The 20,017-nt window shown below is 42.6% G+C and overlaps 1 protein-coding gene across 2 annotated transcripts in view; it reads right to left on the bottom strand.

Moving 5' to 3' along the window:
- The window catches only part of LOC106583530 (zinc finger protein 236), an 86,772-nt gene that overhangs the window by 48,487 nt on the left and 18,268 nt on the right, over nucleotides 1-20,017 (bottom strand). For both annotated transcript variants that reach the window (XM_014167831.3, XM_014167837.3), the window contains exons 7-12: nucleotides 16,683-16,805; nucleotides 16,050-16,223; nucleotides 14,333-14,510; nucleotides 12,174-12,446; nucleotides 4,380-4,583; nucleotides 4,166-4,298 (exon numbers count right to left, since the gene is read on the bottom strand). In XM_014167831.3, the coding sequence (XP_014023306.3) occupies nucleotides 4,166-4,298; nucleotides 4,380-4,583; nucleotides 12,174-12,446; nucleotides 14,333-14,510; nucleotides 16,050-16,223; nucleotides 16,683-16,805 (1,085 nt within the window). The remainder of the gene's footprint in view (nucleotides 1-4,165; nucleotides 4,299-4,379; nucleotides 4,584-12,173; nucleotides 12,447-14,332; nucleotides 14,511-16,049; nucleotides 16,224-16,682; nucleotides 16,806-20,017) is intronic.

Raw genomic sequence — 20,017 nt, 5'->3', positions numbered from 1 at the left:
ATGCATGGTGGATGCAGTAAATTCCCTCTGACTGAGGAACACGTTTATCAGTATAATGTGACAGAGTTTTGATTTGGGCTCGGTCCTGGTCTGAAGTAAACAGACACGAGGGAATACAGAACATCAATCTCAGATAGGCTGAGCGGAGCAGCGAAGGCAACGTCGTTATTAAGGTTAACTTTTGTTTCCTTGTTTATTGAGACTGTGACCTTTATTAAATAGGCTGTTACTTTTCTTTTCCCCACAGTGGTAAAACGAAGAAACATTTTAGTAAAGGGGAAGATTCGATGTGTCAGCCCAAAGGTCAAAACGACATCTTGAGAGAATCAATGAATATCGCTCGGCAATTACTCCTTGGAGCCCCAAACTTCAATCTCCCATTTTTCTCATCCTAAAAAAAAAACACTGAAACTGAATGCAATACTCATTGTAGAGAGATTTTTTCCTGTGGTAAATGGCGAAGTGACATTTTCCAGATACATTTGCTAGTTAATGGACCTATAATGACTTAGGCTACTGAAAACAAAAACAAGACCTATCCATCACTGTGACATTACACGTTATTCCTGACAACAACCTGGAGATTAAACCAGACAAAATAAAATGGCCTGTCACACATTTTAGTCATTTAGCAGACGCTCTTATCCAGAGCGACTTACAGGAGCAATTACTGTTATGGTTACTGGCCCAACGCTCTTATCCACTAGGCTACCTGCCGCACCACACTACATCTGAATATTTCTCTCCCCCTCTCTGTCCCTAAATCCCCTCAGATCTTTTCCCTCTGTAGATGTTTTCCTCTCTAACTGGCCTGTCCTATCATAAACCAGGCCCACAGGGCATAGACAGTAGACATTAGCCATACCTGGGTTCAAATAGTATTTGTTTTCTATACTTTAAATACACTACATGACCAAAAGTATGTGGACACCTGCTAGTTTAACATCTAATTGCAAAATAATTGCTGCTATAACAGCCTCCACTCTTCTGGGAAGGCTTTCCACTAGATGTTGGAACATTGCTGCGGGGACTTGCTTCCATTCAGCCACAAGAGCATTAGTGAGGTTGGGTACTGATGTTGGCCGATTTTGCCTGGCTCGCAGTCCGCGTTCCAATTCATCCTAAAGGTGTTCGATGGGGTTGAGGTTAGGGCTCTGTGCAGGCCAGTCAAGTTATTCCACACCGATCTCGACAAACCATCTGTATGGACCTCGCTGTGTGCACAGGGGTATTGTCATGCAAAAACAGGAAAGGGCCTTCCCCAAACTGTTGCCACAAAGTTGGAAGTACAGAATCGTCTAGAATGTAATTGTATGCTGTAGCGTTAAGATTTCCCTTCAACAGAACTAAGGAGCCCAGACCATTATTCCTCCTCCACCAAACTTTACAGTTGGCACTATGCATTGGGGCAGGTAGCGTTCTCCTGGCGTCCGCCAACCCAGATTCATCCGTCGGACTGCCAGATTGTGAAGTGTGATTCATCACTCCAGAGAACGCGTTCCCACTGCTCCAGAGTCCAATGGCGGCGAGCTTTACACCACTCCAGCCGATGCTCGGCATTGCGCATAGTAATCTTAGGCTTGTGTACCACTGCTCGGCCATGGAAACCCATTTCATGAAGCTCCCGACTAACAATGATTGTGCTGACGTTGCTTCTAGAGGCAGTTTGAAACTATGTAGTGAGTAAGTCGCTCTGGATAAGAGCGTCTGCTAAATGACTTAAATGTAAATGTGTTGCAACCGAGGACAGAATCTTTTATGCGCTACGTGCTTCAGCACTCCGCGCTCGCGGGGAGTCCAAGTACTTTTCCAAGTACTTTTGTATACACTACCGTTCAAAAGTTTGGGGTCACTTAGAAATGTCCTTGTTTTTGAAAGAAAAGCACATTTTTGTCCATTAAAATAACATCAAATTGATCAGAAAAACAGTGTAGACATTGTTAATGTTGTAAATGACTATTGTAGCTGGAAACGGCAGATTTTTTTAAAGGAATATCTACACACGTGTACAGAGGCCCATTATCAGCAACCATCATGTTCCAACGGAACGTTGTGTTTGCTAATCCAAGTTCATCCTTTTAAAAAGGCTAAGTGATCATTAGAAAACCCTTTTGCAATTATGTTAGCACAGCTGAAAACTGTTGTGCCGATTTAAAGAAGCAATAAAACTGGCCTTCTTTAGACTAGTTGAGTATCTGGAGCATCAGCATTTGTGGCCAGAAACAAAGAACTTTCTTCTAAAACTCGTCAGTCTATTCTTGTTCTGAGAAATGAAGGCTATTCCATGCGAGAAATTGCCAAGAAACTCGTACAATGCTGAGTACTACTCCCTTTACAGAAGAGCAAACTGGCTCGAACCAGAATAGAAAGAGGAGAGGGAGACTCCGGTGCACAACTGAGCAAGAGGACAAGTACATTAGGGTGTCTAGTTTGAGAAACCGACACCCCAAGTCCTCAACTGGCAGCTTCATTAAATAGTACCTGCAAAACAACATCAACAGCGATGATGCGACTCCGGGATGCTGGCGTTCTAGGCAGGGTTGCAAAGAAAAAGCCATCTCTCAGACTGGCCAATAAAAAGAAAAGATTAAGAACACAGACACTGGACAGAGGAAGACTGGAAAAAAGTGTTATGGACAGACTAATCTAAGTTTGAGGTGTTCGGATCACAAAGAACAACATTAGTGAGACGCAGAAAAAAAGGAAAAGATTCTGGAGGAGTGCTTGACGCCATCTGTCAAGCATGATGGAGGCAATGTGATGGTCTGAGGGTGCTTTGGTTGAGGTAAAGTGGGAGATTTGTACAGGGTAAAAGGGATCTTTAAGAAGGAAGGCTATCACCTCATTTTGCAATGCCATGCCATACCCTGTGGACGGCGCTTAATTGGAGTCAATTTCCTCCTACAACAGGGCAATGAACCAAAGCACAGCTCCAAACTAGGCAAGAACTATTTATGGAAGAAGCAGTCAGCTGGTATTCTGTCTATAATGGAGTGGCCTGCACAGTCACCGGATCTCAACCCTATATTGAGCTGTTGTGGGAGCAGCTTGACCGTAGAAGTGCCCATCAAGCCAACCCAATTTGTGGGTTGTGCTTCAGGAAGCATGGGGTGAAATCTCTCCAGATTACCTCAACAAATTGACAACTAGAATGCCAAAGCTCTACAAGGTTGTAATTTCTCCAAATGGAGGATTCTTTGACAAAAACAAAGTTTGAAGGACACATTTATTATTTCAATTAAAAATCATTATTTACAACCTTGTCAACATCTTGACTATATTTCCTATTCATTTTGCAACTCATTTCATGTATGTTTTCATGGAAAGTGACCCCAAACATATGAACGGTAGTGTATATAGTGTACTTTAGCTGAGCTGGATCGAGTTTGCCTGGCACTCTAGGCAGGCTCAATAAAACCCTCAAAGTATTTGAAAGAAAACAAATACTACTTGAACCCATGCGTCTGCCAGTGGTTCAAACCCTCTGCCATGTGCTGAGCCCTCCTCCCCCTGCCTCCTTGTCTATCCCCGGGCTCTGCTCAGCCCGGCTCATCCCTCTCGCATCAAATGAGGAGCTAATGCCCCTAAGCCACAGGGGTGGACTCTAATGCCACTGATAACGGCAGCTCAGCAGCTGTCTGACATGCTACAGCAGGCTTATCCCAGTGACAAGGTACAAGAGGATCTAAATTGAGGCGAAATATATAAACTTCCTCTCACTACTATATATCCATGCACTGTATCAGAAATACATTCACTGGTATATGTCGGCAATGCCGGCTGCTTCAGAGAGGATGATATTTCTAAAGGAATAAATGTGACTACAAACTAAATGTGTGTGTGTGTGTGTGTGTGTGTGTGTGTGTGTGTGTGTGTGTGTGTGTGTGTGTGTGTATTACTATCCTCGTGGGTACCGGAAATCCCCAGAAGTCCCCACTAGGATAGTAAAACAAGGAAATTTCTCCCTCGTGGGGACATTTCCGACGAGGACAAATCCATTTTAGGCCCCAGAAGGATAGTAAAACATATGCTGTGTGTGTCAAATGTTATTGGTCACATACACATGGTTAGCAGATGTTATTGCGAATGTAGCGAAATGCTCGTGTGTGTGTGTGAGAGACACAGTACGTATGTGTACGTGTGTGCGCATAGAGGATAGCTGTACCTAACGTGCTGCTTGAGGTGGCTGGATTTCTTATAGGCCTTGTTACAGCAGGGACACTTGTACGGCCGATCATTGTCCACCATCTCCAGGTACGCCTGAAAGGCCAGGCGAGGGTTCTGGGACTGGATGAGGCCTGGGGAGGAGGGGACAATATGAACAAAGTGCATGTGTGCATGCGTGCATGTGAGGGAGCGAGCGAGCATGCATGCGTTACCGAGGTCCGTGATGAGTATGGGCTCTTGCAGGGGGATATCAGGCAGAGGTAGGTTGCTCTTGGACACCTTGGTTTTGTGGATTTTGCGTGGGAACTTGTGCTTCTTCTGCTGCAGGCTCTTGAAGTGGGAGGCGATGTGTGTTTTTCTGTGGCCCGACGTACGGAAGATCTTGTCACAGTGAGGGCACGGGAACGGACGCACACCTGACAACAAGAACATACACCTCAATTAGCACGTAGAATGAAATAACAATAACGAGAACAAACTGCAGCAGTTTTGAAATGGAAATGTATTGATGTCAGTTAAATCAAGAGACAAACTAGAGAAAATACAAACTTAAACAGTATCGTATTGAGTAGGCCAAAATTGATTTAACGTACCAATGCCTCCTGAGAGATGACATAAAATCAAAAGAATCCTGTGGAATGCCAACGCCTAAAGTTGTCAGCATGCTTCAGTTCGGCTAGCCGAACCAAACTAGTGTGCTCGCATACTCCTTTTAAAGACCTTCACTTTTTCTTTTCGTTTTTTAAGTGGCTATAGTACTGTTTGTCCATTTTGAGACACCATAGCCAGTATACGATTCCTCAGAATTAATCTAAGATAACTCAAGAAATCTGTCATTCATTTTTACGTTTTTGCCGAAGAGATCTTAATCGCTCAATTTTACATCTAACTAGAATGTTTGGTGCAGCGTTTTCCAATATTTTTATTTGCACGAAAACGAGTCTTCTCTCTTCGAATGACAACAAATACTTTATTGATGAATCCCTACTGTTGACCAATCACAGACGAAGGGCCGTAGACTCGCTTGACTCCAGCTGCCCGAACAACTGAAAAAAACCTCACCGAAGTACAAAACGAGCAAAATGTTGTCATAATACAGCTCTGGAAAAAATGAAGAGACCACTGCAAAATGACCCGTTTCTCTGGTTTTACTATTTATACAGTTGAAGTCGGATGTTTACATACACAAAGGTCGTTTCTTCAACCACTCCACAAATTTCTTGTTAAACTATAGTTTTGGCAAGTTGGTTAGAACATCTACTTTGTGCATGACACAAGTCATTTTTCCAACAATTGTTTACAGACAGATTATTTCACTGTATCACAATTCCAGTGGGTCAGAAATGTGCATACACTAAGTTGACTGTGCCTTTTAAACAGCTTAGAATTCCAGAAAATGATGTCATGGCTTTAGAAGCTTCTGATAGGCTAATTGACATCATTTAAGTCAATTGGAGGTGTACCTGTGGATGTATTTCAAGGCCTACCTTCAAACTCAGTGCCTCTTTGCTTGACATCATGGGAAAATCAAAAGAAATCAGCCAAGACCTCAGAAAATAAATTGTAGACCTCCACAAGTCTGGTTCATCCTTGGGAGCAATTTCCAAACGCCTGAAGGTACCACGTTCATCTGTACAAACAATAGAACGCAAGTATAAACACCATGGGACCACGCAGCCGTCACACCGCTCAGGAAGGAGACGTGTTCTGTCTCCTAGAGATGAACGTACTTTGGTGTGAAAAGTGCAAATCAATCCCAGAATAAGAGCAAAGGACCTTGTGAAGATGCTGGAGGAAACAGGTACAAAAGTATCTATATCCACAGTAAAACGACATAACCTGAAAGGCCACTCAGCAAGGAAGAAGCCACTGCTCCAAAACCCGCCATAAAAAAGCCAGACTACGGTTTGCAACTGCACATGGGGACAAAGATTGTACTTTTTGAAGACATGTCCTCTGGTCTGATGAAACACAAATAGAACTGTTTGGCCATAATGACCATCGTTATGTTTGGAGGAAAAAGGGGGAGGCTTGCAAGCCGAAGAACACCATCCCAACCATGAAGCACGGGGGTGGCAGCATCATGTTGTGGGTGTGCTTTGCTGCAGGAGGGACTGGTGCACTTCACAAAATAGATGGCATCATGAGGGAGGAAAATGATGTGGATATATTGAAGCAACATCTCAAGACATCAGTCAGGAAGTTAAAGCTTGGTTGCAAATGGGTCTTCCAAATGGACAATGACCCCAAGCATACTTACAAAGTTGTGGCAAAATGGCTTAAGGACAACAAAGTCAAGGTATTGGAGTGGCCATCACAAAGCCCTGACCTCCATCCTATAGAAAAGTTGTCGGCAGAACTGAAAAAGTGTGTGCAAGCAAGGAGGCCTACAAACCTGACTCCGTTAAATCAGCTCTGTCAGGAGGAATGGGCCAACATTCACCCAACTTATTGTGGGAAGCTTGTGGAAGGCTACCCGAAACGTTTGACCCAAGTTAAACAATTTAAAGGCAATGCTACCAAATACTAATTGAGTGTATGTAAACTTCTGACCCACTGGGAATGTGATGAAAGAAATAAAAGCTGAAATAAATCATTCTCTCTACTATTATTCTGACATTTCACATTCTTAAAATAAAGTGGTGATCCTAACTGACCTAAGACAGGGAATTTTTACAAGGGTTAAATGTCAGGAATTGTGAAAAACTGAGTTTAAATGTATTTGGCTAAGGTGTATGTAAACTTCCGACTTCAACTGTAGCTATGTGTTTGGGTAAAATAAAAATGTTTGTTTTATTCTATAAACTACTGACAACATTTCTCTCAAATTCCAAATAAATGCTCTAAATGACAATATTTTTATTTGCAGAAAATGACAACTGGTCAAAATAACAAAAAAGATGCCGTGTTGTCAGACCTCAAATAATGCAAAGAAAATAAGTTCATAACCATTTTTATACAACACAATACTAACGTTTTAACTTAGGAAGAGTTCAGAAATCAATATTTGGTGGAATAAGCCTGATTTTCAATCACAGCTTTCACGCGTCTTGGAATGCTCTCCACCACCATCATTAAGTTTCCTGACGACAACAGTGGTAGGCCTGATCACCGACAACGATAAGACAGCCTATAGGGAGGAGGTCAGAGAACTGGCAGTGTGGTGCCAGGACAACAACCTCTCCCTCAATGTGAGCAAGTCAAAGGAGCTGATCATGGATTACAGGAAAAGGCGGGCCAAACAGGCCCCCATTAACATTGACAGGGCTGTAGTGGAGCGGGTCGAGAGTTTCAAGTTCCTTGGTGTCCACATCACCAACAAACTATCATGGTCCAAACACACTAAGACAGTCGTGAAGAGGGCATGACAAAACCTATTCCCCCTCAGGAGACTGAAAAAATTTGGCATGGGTCCCCAGATCCTCAAAAAGTTATACAGCTGCACCATCGAGAGCATCCTGACCGGTTGCATCACCTCCAGGTATGGCAACTGCTCGGCATCTGACGCAAGGCGCTACAGAGGGTAGTGCGTACGGCCCAGTACGTCACTGGGGCCAAGCTTCCTGCCATCCAGGACCTATAAACTAGGCGGTGTCAGAGGAAGGCCCAAAAAATTGTCAAAGACTCCAGTCACCTAAGTCAAAGACTGTTTTCTCTGCTACCGCACGGCAAACGGAACGCCAAGTAAGTCTAGGACCAAAAGGCTCCTTAACAGCTTCTACCCCTAAGCCATAAGACTGCTGAACAATTAATTAAATGGCCACCCGGACTATTTACATTGACACCCCACCTTACATCCATTTGTTTTGTACACTTCTGCTACTCGCTGTTTATTATCTATGTATAGTCACTTCACCCCTACCAACATGTACAAATAACCTCAACTAACCCGACTCGGTACCGGTACCCCCTGTATATAGCCTTGTTATTGTTATTTAATTGTGTTACTTTTTATTATTTTTTACTTTTCTTAAACTGCATTATTGGTTAAGGGCTTGTAAGTAAGCATTTCACGGTAAGGTCTACACTTGTTGTATTCGGAGCATGTGACAAATAAAGTTTGATTTGATCCCTGTATCTTTGCAGTGACTGGGTGTATTGATACACCATCCAACATGTAATTAATAACTTCACCATGCTCAAAGGGTTATAGAATCAATGTTTTTTGTTTTTACCCATTGACCAATACGTGCCCTTCTTTGCAAGGCATTGAAAAACTTCCCTGGTCTTTGTAGTTGAATCTGTTTTTGATATTCACTGCTCGACTAAGAGTAGGGCTGTTGCGGTGACCGTATTACCGCCACACCGGTGGTCACAAGTCATGAAGGCAGTCAAATTCCACATAACCGTTTAGTCACGGTAATTAGGCTTCTCCAAGCTCTGATGCTGCTGCTGGTCATTAGTAGCCTACCAAACTTGCTAACTGCCTGGTACTCAGCACTCTATTGTCCCTCTAATCACTCTGACATCAATGCAAATGTAATCGAAAATCTAATCAAACACTTTATGAGAGCCCATGAGCACATGTTACACAACATTTCTATTACAGGAGAAAACAGAGTGATAGTAGGCCTCTACTAAATAGAGGAGGATCCCATCAGCTTTCTATAGGCTAGACCTACTATAGGTATTTCACAACTTTCCTAATATTAAGCACATTGCTTATCTTTAGAACAGGAGTATAGCCTACCTGGCTTGCATGAAAATGAACCACAGGAAAATCATCCTTCATTCAATATTTAAGATATTTTTTCCCCCCCTACCCCCGTTTAGAGACAGGGGCATGATAATGCTCCATTCTAAAATCAAATTGCACACATATTATTTAGTATATGTGACTACAAGATTAAATCAAGAATAGTCTGATGGGTGACAATATATTAATATATTATCACTTGTGAATGATGCCCCAGTGTAAGGCAAGAAACAATGCCTTTTTTTCTAATCATAAATAGCACACCTTAAGTAGCCTAGCCCATAGGCCTTTATGTTTTGATAAGGTTTGTATCACAACTAAAGTGGCCAAAAAACTTCTTAAAATTAAGCACGTTAATCCGCTTTACAAGGGGTGTAGAACCTAACTCGCATACATAAGCAGCACGAGTTTCATGTTTGGGGAAGATCATTTTCACCATTAAAAAATGCAATTTGACAGATTTTCACATTCTTGGCATTCTCTCAACCAGCTTCATGCCTTGTAAAAATGTAATTTGTGGAATTTCTTTCCTTCATAATGTGTTTGATCAGTTGTGTTGTGACAAGGTAGGGGTGGTATACAGAATACAGCCTATATTATTGCAAGAACAGCTCAAATAAGCAAAGAGAAATGACAGTCCATAATTACTTTCAGACATGAAGGTCAGTCAATCTGGAAAATGTAAAGAACTTTGAAAGTTTCTTCAAGTGCAGTCGCAAAAACCATAAAGCACTATGATGAAACTTGCTCTCATGAGGACCGCCACAGGAAAGAAAGACCCAGAGTTACCTCTGCTGCAGAGGATACGTTCATTAGAGTAACCAGCCACAGAAATTGCAGCCCAAATAAATGCTTCAGAGTTCAAGTAACAGACACATCTCAATATCAACAGTTCAGAGAAGACCGCGTGAATCAGGCCTTCATGGTCGAATTGCAGCAAAGAAACCACTACTAAAGGTCACCAATAAGAGGAAGAGACTTGCTTGGGCCAAGAAACACAATCATTGGACATTAGACGAGTGGAAATCTGTCCTTTGGTCTTATGAGTCCAAATCCAACCCATGTGACGATGTGAGACGCAGAGTAGGTGAACGGATGATCTCTGCATGTGTGGTTCCCACCGTGAAGCATGGAGGTGGTGGTGTGGGAATGCTTTGCTGGTGACACTATCAGTGATTTATTAACAATTCAAGGCACACTTAAGCAGCGTGGCTACAACAGCATTCTGCAGCTATATGCCATCCCATCTGGTTTGCGCTTAGTGGGACGATCATTTGTTTTTCAACAGGACAATGACCCAACACACCTCCAGGCTGTGTAAGGGCTATTTGACCAAGAAGGAGAGTGATGGAATGCTGCATCAGATGACCTGGCCTCCACAATCACCCGACCTCAACCTAATTGAGATGGTTTGGGAGGAGTTGGACCGCAGAGTGAAGGAAAAGCAGCCAACAAGTGCTCAGCATATGTGGGAACTCCTTCAATACTGTTGGCATTCCTCATGAAGCTGGTTGAGAGAATGCCAAGAGTGTGCAAAGCTGTCATCAAAACAAAGGGTGACTACTTTGAAGAATCTCAAATATAAAATATATTTTGATTTGTTTAACACCTTTTTGGTTACTACATGATTCCATATGTGTAATATCATAGTTTTGATGTCTTCACTATTATTAAACAATGTCGAAAATAGTAAAAATAAATAAAAACCCTTGAATGTGTCTAAACTTTTGACTGGCACTGTAAATGTGGACAGTTCTTCCAATCTCTTTAATATGCACCTCGGAATTGGAAAAGGATGTGCACAGTTGTGTCCCCGATGTGTCTGTCATCACTTGTAGCCTGTGAGAAAGACCCGATCGCGTGATGGAGAGCCGTGTGAGTGAGAGGTGCTTCGGAGTAGGCAGCACTCAGGGAGAAGGGCCGCAAAAGACATGGATTTTTTTTAGGTGCGTTGTGGCCACACAAAGGCATTATCAAGTTCTTCTCAAATTGTGAATGAGAGACTGATGAAGTGTGTACAGCCTGCGCAAAGCAGAGCTCATTCCTTTCAAGCTACTTTTTTCAAAACATCATTAGTCACATCATGCAGCCTTACAATGTAAGGAACACATATAGCCCGACGTTTGTAGAACAACTAAAGTTACATTAATAACTCTAAATTAAGCATATAGGAGTACCTACAGTATCTTTGTTAACTGCCAAACACAGGATAGCTATTTTATTCAGCTTTGTTAAATTGCATTCTTCATACCATAAAATAATATAAATGAATGCCACGGAATTCAATGCAAATCTTGTCTGCTAAATGAACTAGTGTAGCCCACAGCCATATGGCATAGCCAGATCAGGATCTAACATAAGAACAACTCAAAGTATGCTGTTCTGTTCTTTTGAAATAGACAACATTTTCTTCATATCACGTTTCTTTAGACCTGTTTAAAATACATAATGGATTTATTGTGAAGGTGTAGGCTATATTACATGGATTTATTTGATTTTTAAAATGTAGATGTTCAAAAGGTCTGCATCAGTGGCTTGTAGGCTGTGTGGAACTCAGGAGATGCTAACTATTTTTATGTTAATTAACGATCAATTACCGTGAGACCGACAGTTATTTGCTTGACAATCACCGCCACAGCCCTAACTAAGAGACCTGATAATTGTATGTGTGGGGTACAGAGATTGAGGTGGTCATTCAAAAATCATGTTAAACACTATTATTGCACACAGAGTGAGTCCATGCAACTTATTATGTGACATTTTTACTCCTAAACTTATTTAGGCTTTCCATAACAAAGGGGTTGAATAGTTATTGAATGAAGACAGTTCAGCTTTTAATGAATGTGTAAACATTTCTAAAAACATAATTCCACTTTGATATTATGGGATATATTGTTTGTAGGCCAGTGAAACAAAATCTCAATATAATCAATTTTAAATTCAGGCTGTGTCAAGGGGTGTGAATATTTTCTGAAGGCACTGTAATTAAACACAACAAAAACAAGAGGACAAATAGGACAAATTAATAAAAGAAAATAGGACTTTTTTCTAGAACTTAATCAAGTTCGTCAAAACCAGATTATGACACCAACGTTAATCATAATAAGTCTTGATTACAAATTCAGAATTGTGTACAAAAGCAACCTTCCTGCAAACCTGACAACACAGTCCCATGCATGACCATCATGGAGCGATATAGCTGCCAACAGGAACTAAACGTGTATCTACGAATACAATCAAAATGGTTGAATTCAAATCTCTGTTGGTGCTAATATCACACCATAATAACAACACCATAATAATCCCTCACCTGTATGTAGGCGCATGTGGACCTTCCTGCTGCCTGACGTGGAGAAGCACTTCATGCAGCACTGGCACTCGAAGGCCTTGACGCCTGTGTGCGTCTTCATGTGTGCAGTGAGGGTGCTCTTGACGGCAAAGGCGCGGAAGCACTGCTTGCACTTGAAGGGCTTCTCGTGTGTGTGGATGCGGACGTGGCGCACCAGGTCGCTGGGCTTCTTGAACTCCTTGCTGCAGTAAGGGCAGCTGTGCCACCGCACGCCATTCTCCTCCCTGATGGAGCCTATGGGGAAGGGGGAAAGAGGTGACATGGGTTGTGTTCATTAAGCACCAAATGGAAGAAAAACAGACTGAAACAGGGAGACTACCTTGGACCTGGCCAATAACAAACATGAATTTTCGTGTTAGGTTTCAAAATGTTTTGTTATAGGGTGCCCTAATGGATACGACACTGGTCCCACATGAGATGAGCAGGCACAGAGCTGAGAGCAAATACACTTAAATTTCTTCAGTTCAGGGGATCAATTGAAACTCCCGATATATAGTGCATTTGGAAAGTATTCAGACCCCTTGACTTATTCCACATTGTTTTATGTTACAGCCTTATTCATAAATTATTTAAATTGTTGGTACCCTTTAATGACAAAGCAAAATCTGATATTTTGTGAACTTTTTGTAAATGTATAACATTTTTAACAGACCCTTTCCTCAGTACTTTGTTGAAGCACCTTTGGCAGCAATTACAGCCTTGAGTCTTCTTGGGTATGACGCTAAAAGCTTGGCACACCTGTATTTGGGGAGCTTCTCCCCTTCTTTTCTGCAGATCCTCTCAAGCTCTGTCAGGTTGGATGCGGAGTGTCGCTGCACAGCTATTTTCAGGTGTCTCCAGAGATGTTCGATCGGGTTCAAGTCCGGCTGGGCCACTCAAGGACATTCAGAGACTTGTCCCAAAGCCACTCCTGCGTTGTCTTGGCTGTGTGCTTAGGGTCGTTGTCCAGTTGGAAGGTGAACCTTCACCCCAGTCTGAGGTCCTGAGCGCTCTGGAGCAGGTTTTCATCAAGGATCTCTGTACTTTGCGCCATTCATCTTTCCCTAGGACCTAACTAGAACCTTTCATCTTTCCTTCGTTCCCGCAGGGATGGTTTCAGGTTTCCTTCAGACGTGAAGCTTGGTATTCAGGCCAAAGAGTTCAATCTTGGTTTCATCAGACCAGTGAATCTTGTTTATCATGGTCTGAGAGTCCTTTAGGTGCCTTTTGGCAAACTAAGTGGACTGTCATTTGCCTTTAAATGAGGAATGGCTTCCGTCTGGCCACTCTACCATAAAGGCCTGATTGGTGGAGTGCTACAGAGATAGTTGACCTTCTCGAAGGTAATCCCATCTCCACAGAGGAACTCTGTCAGAGTGACCATACGGTTCTTGGTCACCTCCCTGAACAAGATCATTCTCTCCCTGATCGCTCAGTTTGGCCGGGCGGCCAGCTCTAGGAAGAGTCTTGGTGGTTCTAAACTTCTTCCATTTAAGGATGATGGAGGCCACTGTGTTTTTGGGGACCTTCAATGCTGCAGACATTTTTTGGTAGACCTTCCCAAGATCTGTGCCTCGACACAATTTTGTCTTTATGTATAATTCCTTCACCCTCATGACTTGGTTTTTGCTCTGACATGCACTGTCAACTGTGGGACCTCATATAGAAAGGTGTGTGCCTTCCCAAATCATGTCCAATCAATTTAATTTACCACAGGTGGACTCTAATGAAGTTGTAGAAACATCTCAAGGTTGATCAATGGAAACAGGATACACCCGAGCTCAATTTCGAGTCTACTAGCAAAGGGTCTGAATACGTGTAAATAAGGTATTTCTGTTTTTTTATTTTGAATACATTTGCAAAGAGTTTTAAAAACCTTTTTTTGCTTTGTCATTATGGGGTATTGTGTGTAGCTTGATAAGGAAAAACATTTATTTAACCCATTTTAGAATAAGGCTGTAACGTTCCAAAATGTGGTAAAAGGGAAGGTGGCCTGAATACTTTCCGAATGCACAGTATGCAATATACCTGTTTATTGTCAACGGACATTTCACGAGCTAGTAAACTGATGGGAGTTCAAACGGAACGGAGAGACAGTGACATACATAAGCACACATGGACATTATTGGGGTATGCCCTACCTGGCATCTGTACAGGTTTTTTGAAGATACTTTTCTTCTCCTTCTTGGCGGTTTTGTCCTGGACTGGGAACTTCTTACTGTCAGGTAGAGCCCCCTCGGCGGCATGGCTCTGAGTCTGTCTGGCCGCTCCATTGGTCTGGGACTGAACCACGCTCAACCCACTGTTCTCCAGGGCTTGCTGTGTGGGTATGGGTTCAGGGGTGACAGGGTTTAACAAAAAACTGTGACTAATACTATGTATTAGTACATTTTTCCATCCACAGTATTGGACAATACTGTGCCGTATGCCTCGATCACATTATTAGAGCTAGGCTACATGACGCTAGGGATAAACACCGGTAACCAGGATCCCGGGACTGTCCTGGGCCCACTCCTAACATTTCCCCAAAAAAGGGAAATTACAACGTTTTCCCCCAATGTCGCACTAATGCAATTCCACGAAATACACAACATACTCAGCAGCAGATTTAAAATATAAAATATCACATTATCCAAACAGGTTGTTGCATAGAAGCCTTAAGCCTAGCGTATTTACTTCACAAAAATGTGCTTGGATAATCCAACCCCTGGATTACAGAATAAAGTTTGGATTTTTCATGCGAGACAGGAGTCAGGATTTTGGGTTTCAGTGGGATTCGGGACGATATGAAAATAGCTCTATATAAGGCTACTACGTAAGACAATAGATAAGTATATTAGTCGATTTAGGCTACATTATTGCATGCTAAATGTTTCTGATCAGGGAACGAATAAACGAGCTACCACTTCCACTTGTCCAGCCAGAGATCAATTAACCAAATATACAGACAGATTCAGTGAAAACAAAATCACATTGACTGACTATGAGACAAGTCACAGGCTTTTGGAAGGGAGTAAGACAGGCTACTACGCGAGTGAAGAGTAAAATCCACTGGTATAAATGCTAGCAAAACGTTCTGATCAGCTAATATAATGAGCAAACTAATATAAGGACGATCATTAGCACTCACCTCAATTTAGCTAACATTTCCCCAGCTTAATTGTTACAAAATATCCAAAACGGAGATCCAGTGAGAAAGAAACTCCCCCACTTTTGCCTCAAAGCAGTGCGATGGTGCTGTCCCAATCAAAACAGTGCTGAAATGATCATCTAGGTGACCACACACACACGACTATTCCTTTAAATGAGTATAAACGGTTGGATATGACTTTGGGAGTTTCAGTCCAAGCAAGAATTTGATACATGCCTTCAATTGCATTAGCCTACTTTAATCTACTATTTTCATCATTCAGTTGATCATAACTACGGTGAGTGTTCCTCTCTCTGAGCTTTTTCTAGGCCCAACGGCTGTTTCCCCGTCTCCTCACTCCGCTGCCGCCCACCTCTGCCACGTTGTTCTCAACACCAGTTTAAATCAATATAGACTATTGTTTTCTAGAAATTGGTACCAGAAGTTTGCTGGTCCTCCCTTGTAAAAAGGCTATTTTAGGCTTTCAGGTTAAGGTTACAATTAGGGTTAAGGGTTAAGGTTAGGGTAAGGTTTAGGGAAAATAGGACTTTGAATTGGTCCCCAAAAAGTCCTCTCAAGTATAGTAGGGCAGGTGTGTGTGTGTGTGTGTGTACACACATGTATCCATGAGTGCGTGCGTTCATGTGTCTGTGCGTGCGTGTACACTTATGCACATGCGTGTGTATGTACATGTATGCATGCATTCCTGAGTGTGTTATGGTTCCCACCTGTAGGATGTCCTGGTTGATGGCCGTCTCCATGGTGATGGTCTGTTCTTGGGGCTGTGACTGGGTCCCCTCCCCTGTCACCTGCTCTGACAGCTCTAGGAGCTGCTGGATCACGTCAGTCACCACCTCGCTGCCCTCTGACCCCGCCACGCCCTGACCCGACTCCTCCACCTCCTACGGGACAGCGAGGGAGGGTGTGAAAGTGGAGAGAATGAGAGAAAAGGGAATACTGAGAATGGCAGAGGTTAGCTGATCTGAGCAGCGTAGAGCATTTTCTATCTTTCGTTTTTTGCAGTGCATCACTGATGAGCGAAAAGTTTTTATGGAAGCCTAGTTCACCTAATTAATAGGGAACCTGAACACCTGATTTTCAAGGTTCCATTTACTTACAAAAACACGATGACATATGAAAATGAGAGGCTTTTTTATATTGAGCCCCACTCTGAAATAATCCCATAGAAATCTGCATGTAGTGGTAGAGCTACAGGGAGGTTCCAGTGTGGGTGTGTGTGTGTGTCTGATCCCTCAGCATCAAGCTAGCTGCAGCGCGAGGCAACAAACTGAATGCAGAGGTCAGAAACCGAATCAGCAGAAACTTCTACAAGTTCACATCATCTGCATGCACTCGCTCACCTGTGTGTTGGCCGATTCCTCTATGAGCAAGATGTGCATCTTGCTGATGTGGGCGTTGAGACTGCCCAGCTTTTTGAACACACAGCTACAGTCCATACACGGGAACAGTGGTACTCCCGTAAGCTGAAGAGACACATATACAAGAAACAAAGTCAGTATACACACACAACTGTGGTTATTACTTTCTATTAAATGAGCTGTTAAAGGCCTAAATGCTTCCGTTGGATATGATGCCGTTGGGAATTAGCAGAAGGCTACATTCTTCGTCGATTTTTATATTAAAAATAAATGATTTTACATCAGGTAAAAATAAACTACCTAATGCCATGTCATAATTTAATACCAACTAAGATATACACTGAGTGTACAAAACACCTTCCTAATATTGAGTTGCACCCATTTTGCCCTCAGAACAGCCACAATTCATCGGGGCATGGACTCTACAAGGTGTCGAAAGCGTTTCACAGGGATGCTGGCCAATGTTGACTCCAATGCTTCCCACAGTTGTGTCAAGTTGGCTGGATTTCCTTTGGGTGGGTTCTTGATACACACAGGAAACTGTTGAGTGTGAAAATAACTGGAACGCTGCTGGGTTTGACACTCAAACCAGTGCGCCTGGCACCTAATACCATACCCCATTCAAAAGGGAACCGAAATCTTTTGTCCTGCCCATTCACCCTCTGAATGGCTAACATACACAATCCATGTCTCAAGACTTAAAAATCCTTATTTTGCCTGTCTCCTCCCCCTCATCTACAATGACTGAAGTGGATTTAACAAGTGCCAATAAGGGATCATAGTCCTGGATTCCCCTGGTCAGTCTATGCCATGGAAAGAGCAGGTGTTCCTAATGTTTTGTACAATCAGTGTATACATTATACATATTTTATCTTCAGCCAAGACAGATATTACAAATATCCATCTTCTGATTATTTTAAAGAGCAATCTAATATAAGGCAGCGATTAGGAGGATAGAGAATAATTTCATGCTAAAACTTTGGGGTAATCTAAAAACAGTCCCACTTCCCTGTCCATATTCCAGATGCTTCCGCTTTATGAAATGCATTCCCACTCACATCCGACTTCAATATATTCATGAAGTCCGTTCATAAAGCCGAGGTCCTGACTGCCAGAGTAGGTTGAAGGACACTCGTGAGAATCACATGCATTATTCAAAAAAACGTTGAATAGCTACGGTTTGGGGCTTCGGGGCAGATTCAAATCAACTCACCGCATCATTGCCAGTTAGCACTGACGGACAAAAACACGCTACAGACGATCTTTACAATCTCTTCCCCCATTCGTTTAAAAATGTTCGGTTGATAAAACGATCACATGTGTTTGTCGTGAGGGGTGGGGAAAATTGAAAGGCTATCTGATTGAGTTGGCCACTCAACAAGGACGAAGCCTCACATTTGCGTGTCCTCATTTGCACCGATGTAAGTAATGGTGACTACTGGACACAAATCCGATGAAAGTAGCACTCAGATCCAGAAGAACGTACAGCCATTCACTTAAAAACGGCTGCCTATAAAACACCAACTCCGCGACTGCCATCATCATACTGAATAACCCAGAGACTGCTTTTCATTTAGGCTCATTATTTTCCCCATGGACCGTCAAATATGTGAAAATATCACATTCAATGTGTGCAATGTTGCTACATCAGTAATAGAAGCTTCTGTTTCATAAGAATGTTCTATATTACTTCCGTATATCTAACTGATTACAGACAAAGGGGGAGGGGGGGGGGGGGGGGGGGACAAAGGTCAGAAGACACAAGACCCACCTTCACATCAAATCCATTTCCTACCATTGACAATGTATGATTTTGTCTGTGATCAGAATGCATGCAGAGGCTTTTTTTTTTTTAAACGAACAAGCTCCGTTGCAGACAGTGTAATAGAATGGAAGCCTTCTTTTCTGAGTGGTAAAATGCGACAGCAGATCATGAACTAGTGCAGCATTAGTCTGGATCCATCCATCGATCTGCGTGCCCTGCCCTGCATCCATGACAGAGCCATCTCTTTACGTGCCACTACCTATTCATGACCCCACAGAGCTGCCTCTCCATCGAGGCTACAGGAGCTGGGAGCTATCCTCGCTCTCTCTCCCTCTCCATTAGTCTCCATTTATTATGGGCCCGCAACCGATGGAGGAGTCATGCTCTTCTATGGACATCACAGGGTATTTAGGGAGCCTAAAATGACCTGGCTGGCGTATAATAGAGAAACAGCCAGGTCTTGCGTTCAGCTAGATGACTCATAAAATACATTTTCGAATTACAGAGGCACATATGTGACGCGGACAATTAACTGTAATTTAAGCTCATTCTCTGTCTAAGAGACTGAAACTTTTTTTACCTGCAACAGAGTCTCGCTCTATTGAAGCAATTGAGCCGGGAGGAGGGTGACCGTGTGTGGGAGTGAGTGAGAGAGAGAGCGAGACAGGGGGGCCTGTCCAGAGACCCTTACATCATGCCCAGACCGGACGTGCGCAAATATATTTTGTCCCCCCACACCAAACGCGATCACGATCCCAGGTTGAAATATCAAAACAAACTCTGAACCAATTATATTAAATTAGGGACAGGTCAAAAAGCATTAAACATTTATGTCAATTTAGCTAGTTAGCTTGCACTTGCTAGCTAATTTGTCCTATTTAGCTAGCTTACTGTTGCTAGCTCATTTGTCCTATTTAGCTAGCTTACTGTTGCTAGCTCATTTGTCCTGGGATATAAATGTTGAGTTGTTATTTTAGCTGAAATACACAAGGTCCTCTATTCCGACAATTAATCCACACATAAAACAGTCAACCGAATTGTTTCTAGTCATCTCTCCTCCTTCCAGGCCTTTTCTTATTTGGACTTTATATGGTGATTGGCATCTAACTTTCATAGTATTACCACAATGACCGACCGACCTCAGTTCATCTTTCAATCACCCACGTGGGTATAACCAATGAGGAGATGGCACGTGGGTATCTGTTTCTATAAATCAATGAGGAGATGGGAGAGGCAGGATTTGCACCACGTTCATCGTCACAAATAGAACTGACTTCTATTTTAGCGCTTGGCAAAGCAGACACTCGTTGGCACACGTGAGCAGTGTGGGTGCAATGATTGAATAACATGTATGTGTACATTTATTTTACAATGCTTGCGCACGCGACGCGAGTGGTGTGGTCAGCATTTTAGACTCTACCCTAGAAGGAAAATATACAGTGGGGTCCGAAATATGCACACCCTTGATAAAGATCAGTGGTGGAAAAAGTACCCAATTGTCATACTTGAGTAAAGGTAAAGATACCTTAATAGAAAATGTACTACTTGAGTA

The sequence above is a fragment of the Salmo salar genome, chromosome 02 (genome assembly GCF_965601325.2).
Source record: "Salmo salar chromosome 02, fSalSal1, whole genome shotgun sequence".
Lineage (NCBI taxonomy): Eukaryota > Metazoa > Chordata > Actinopteri > Salmoniformes > Salmonidae > Salmo > Salmo salar.
Note: the sequence above shows the minus strand (reverse complement) of the source record. Positions and strands in the feature narration are given on the sequence as shown.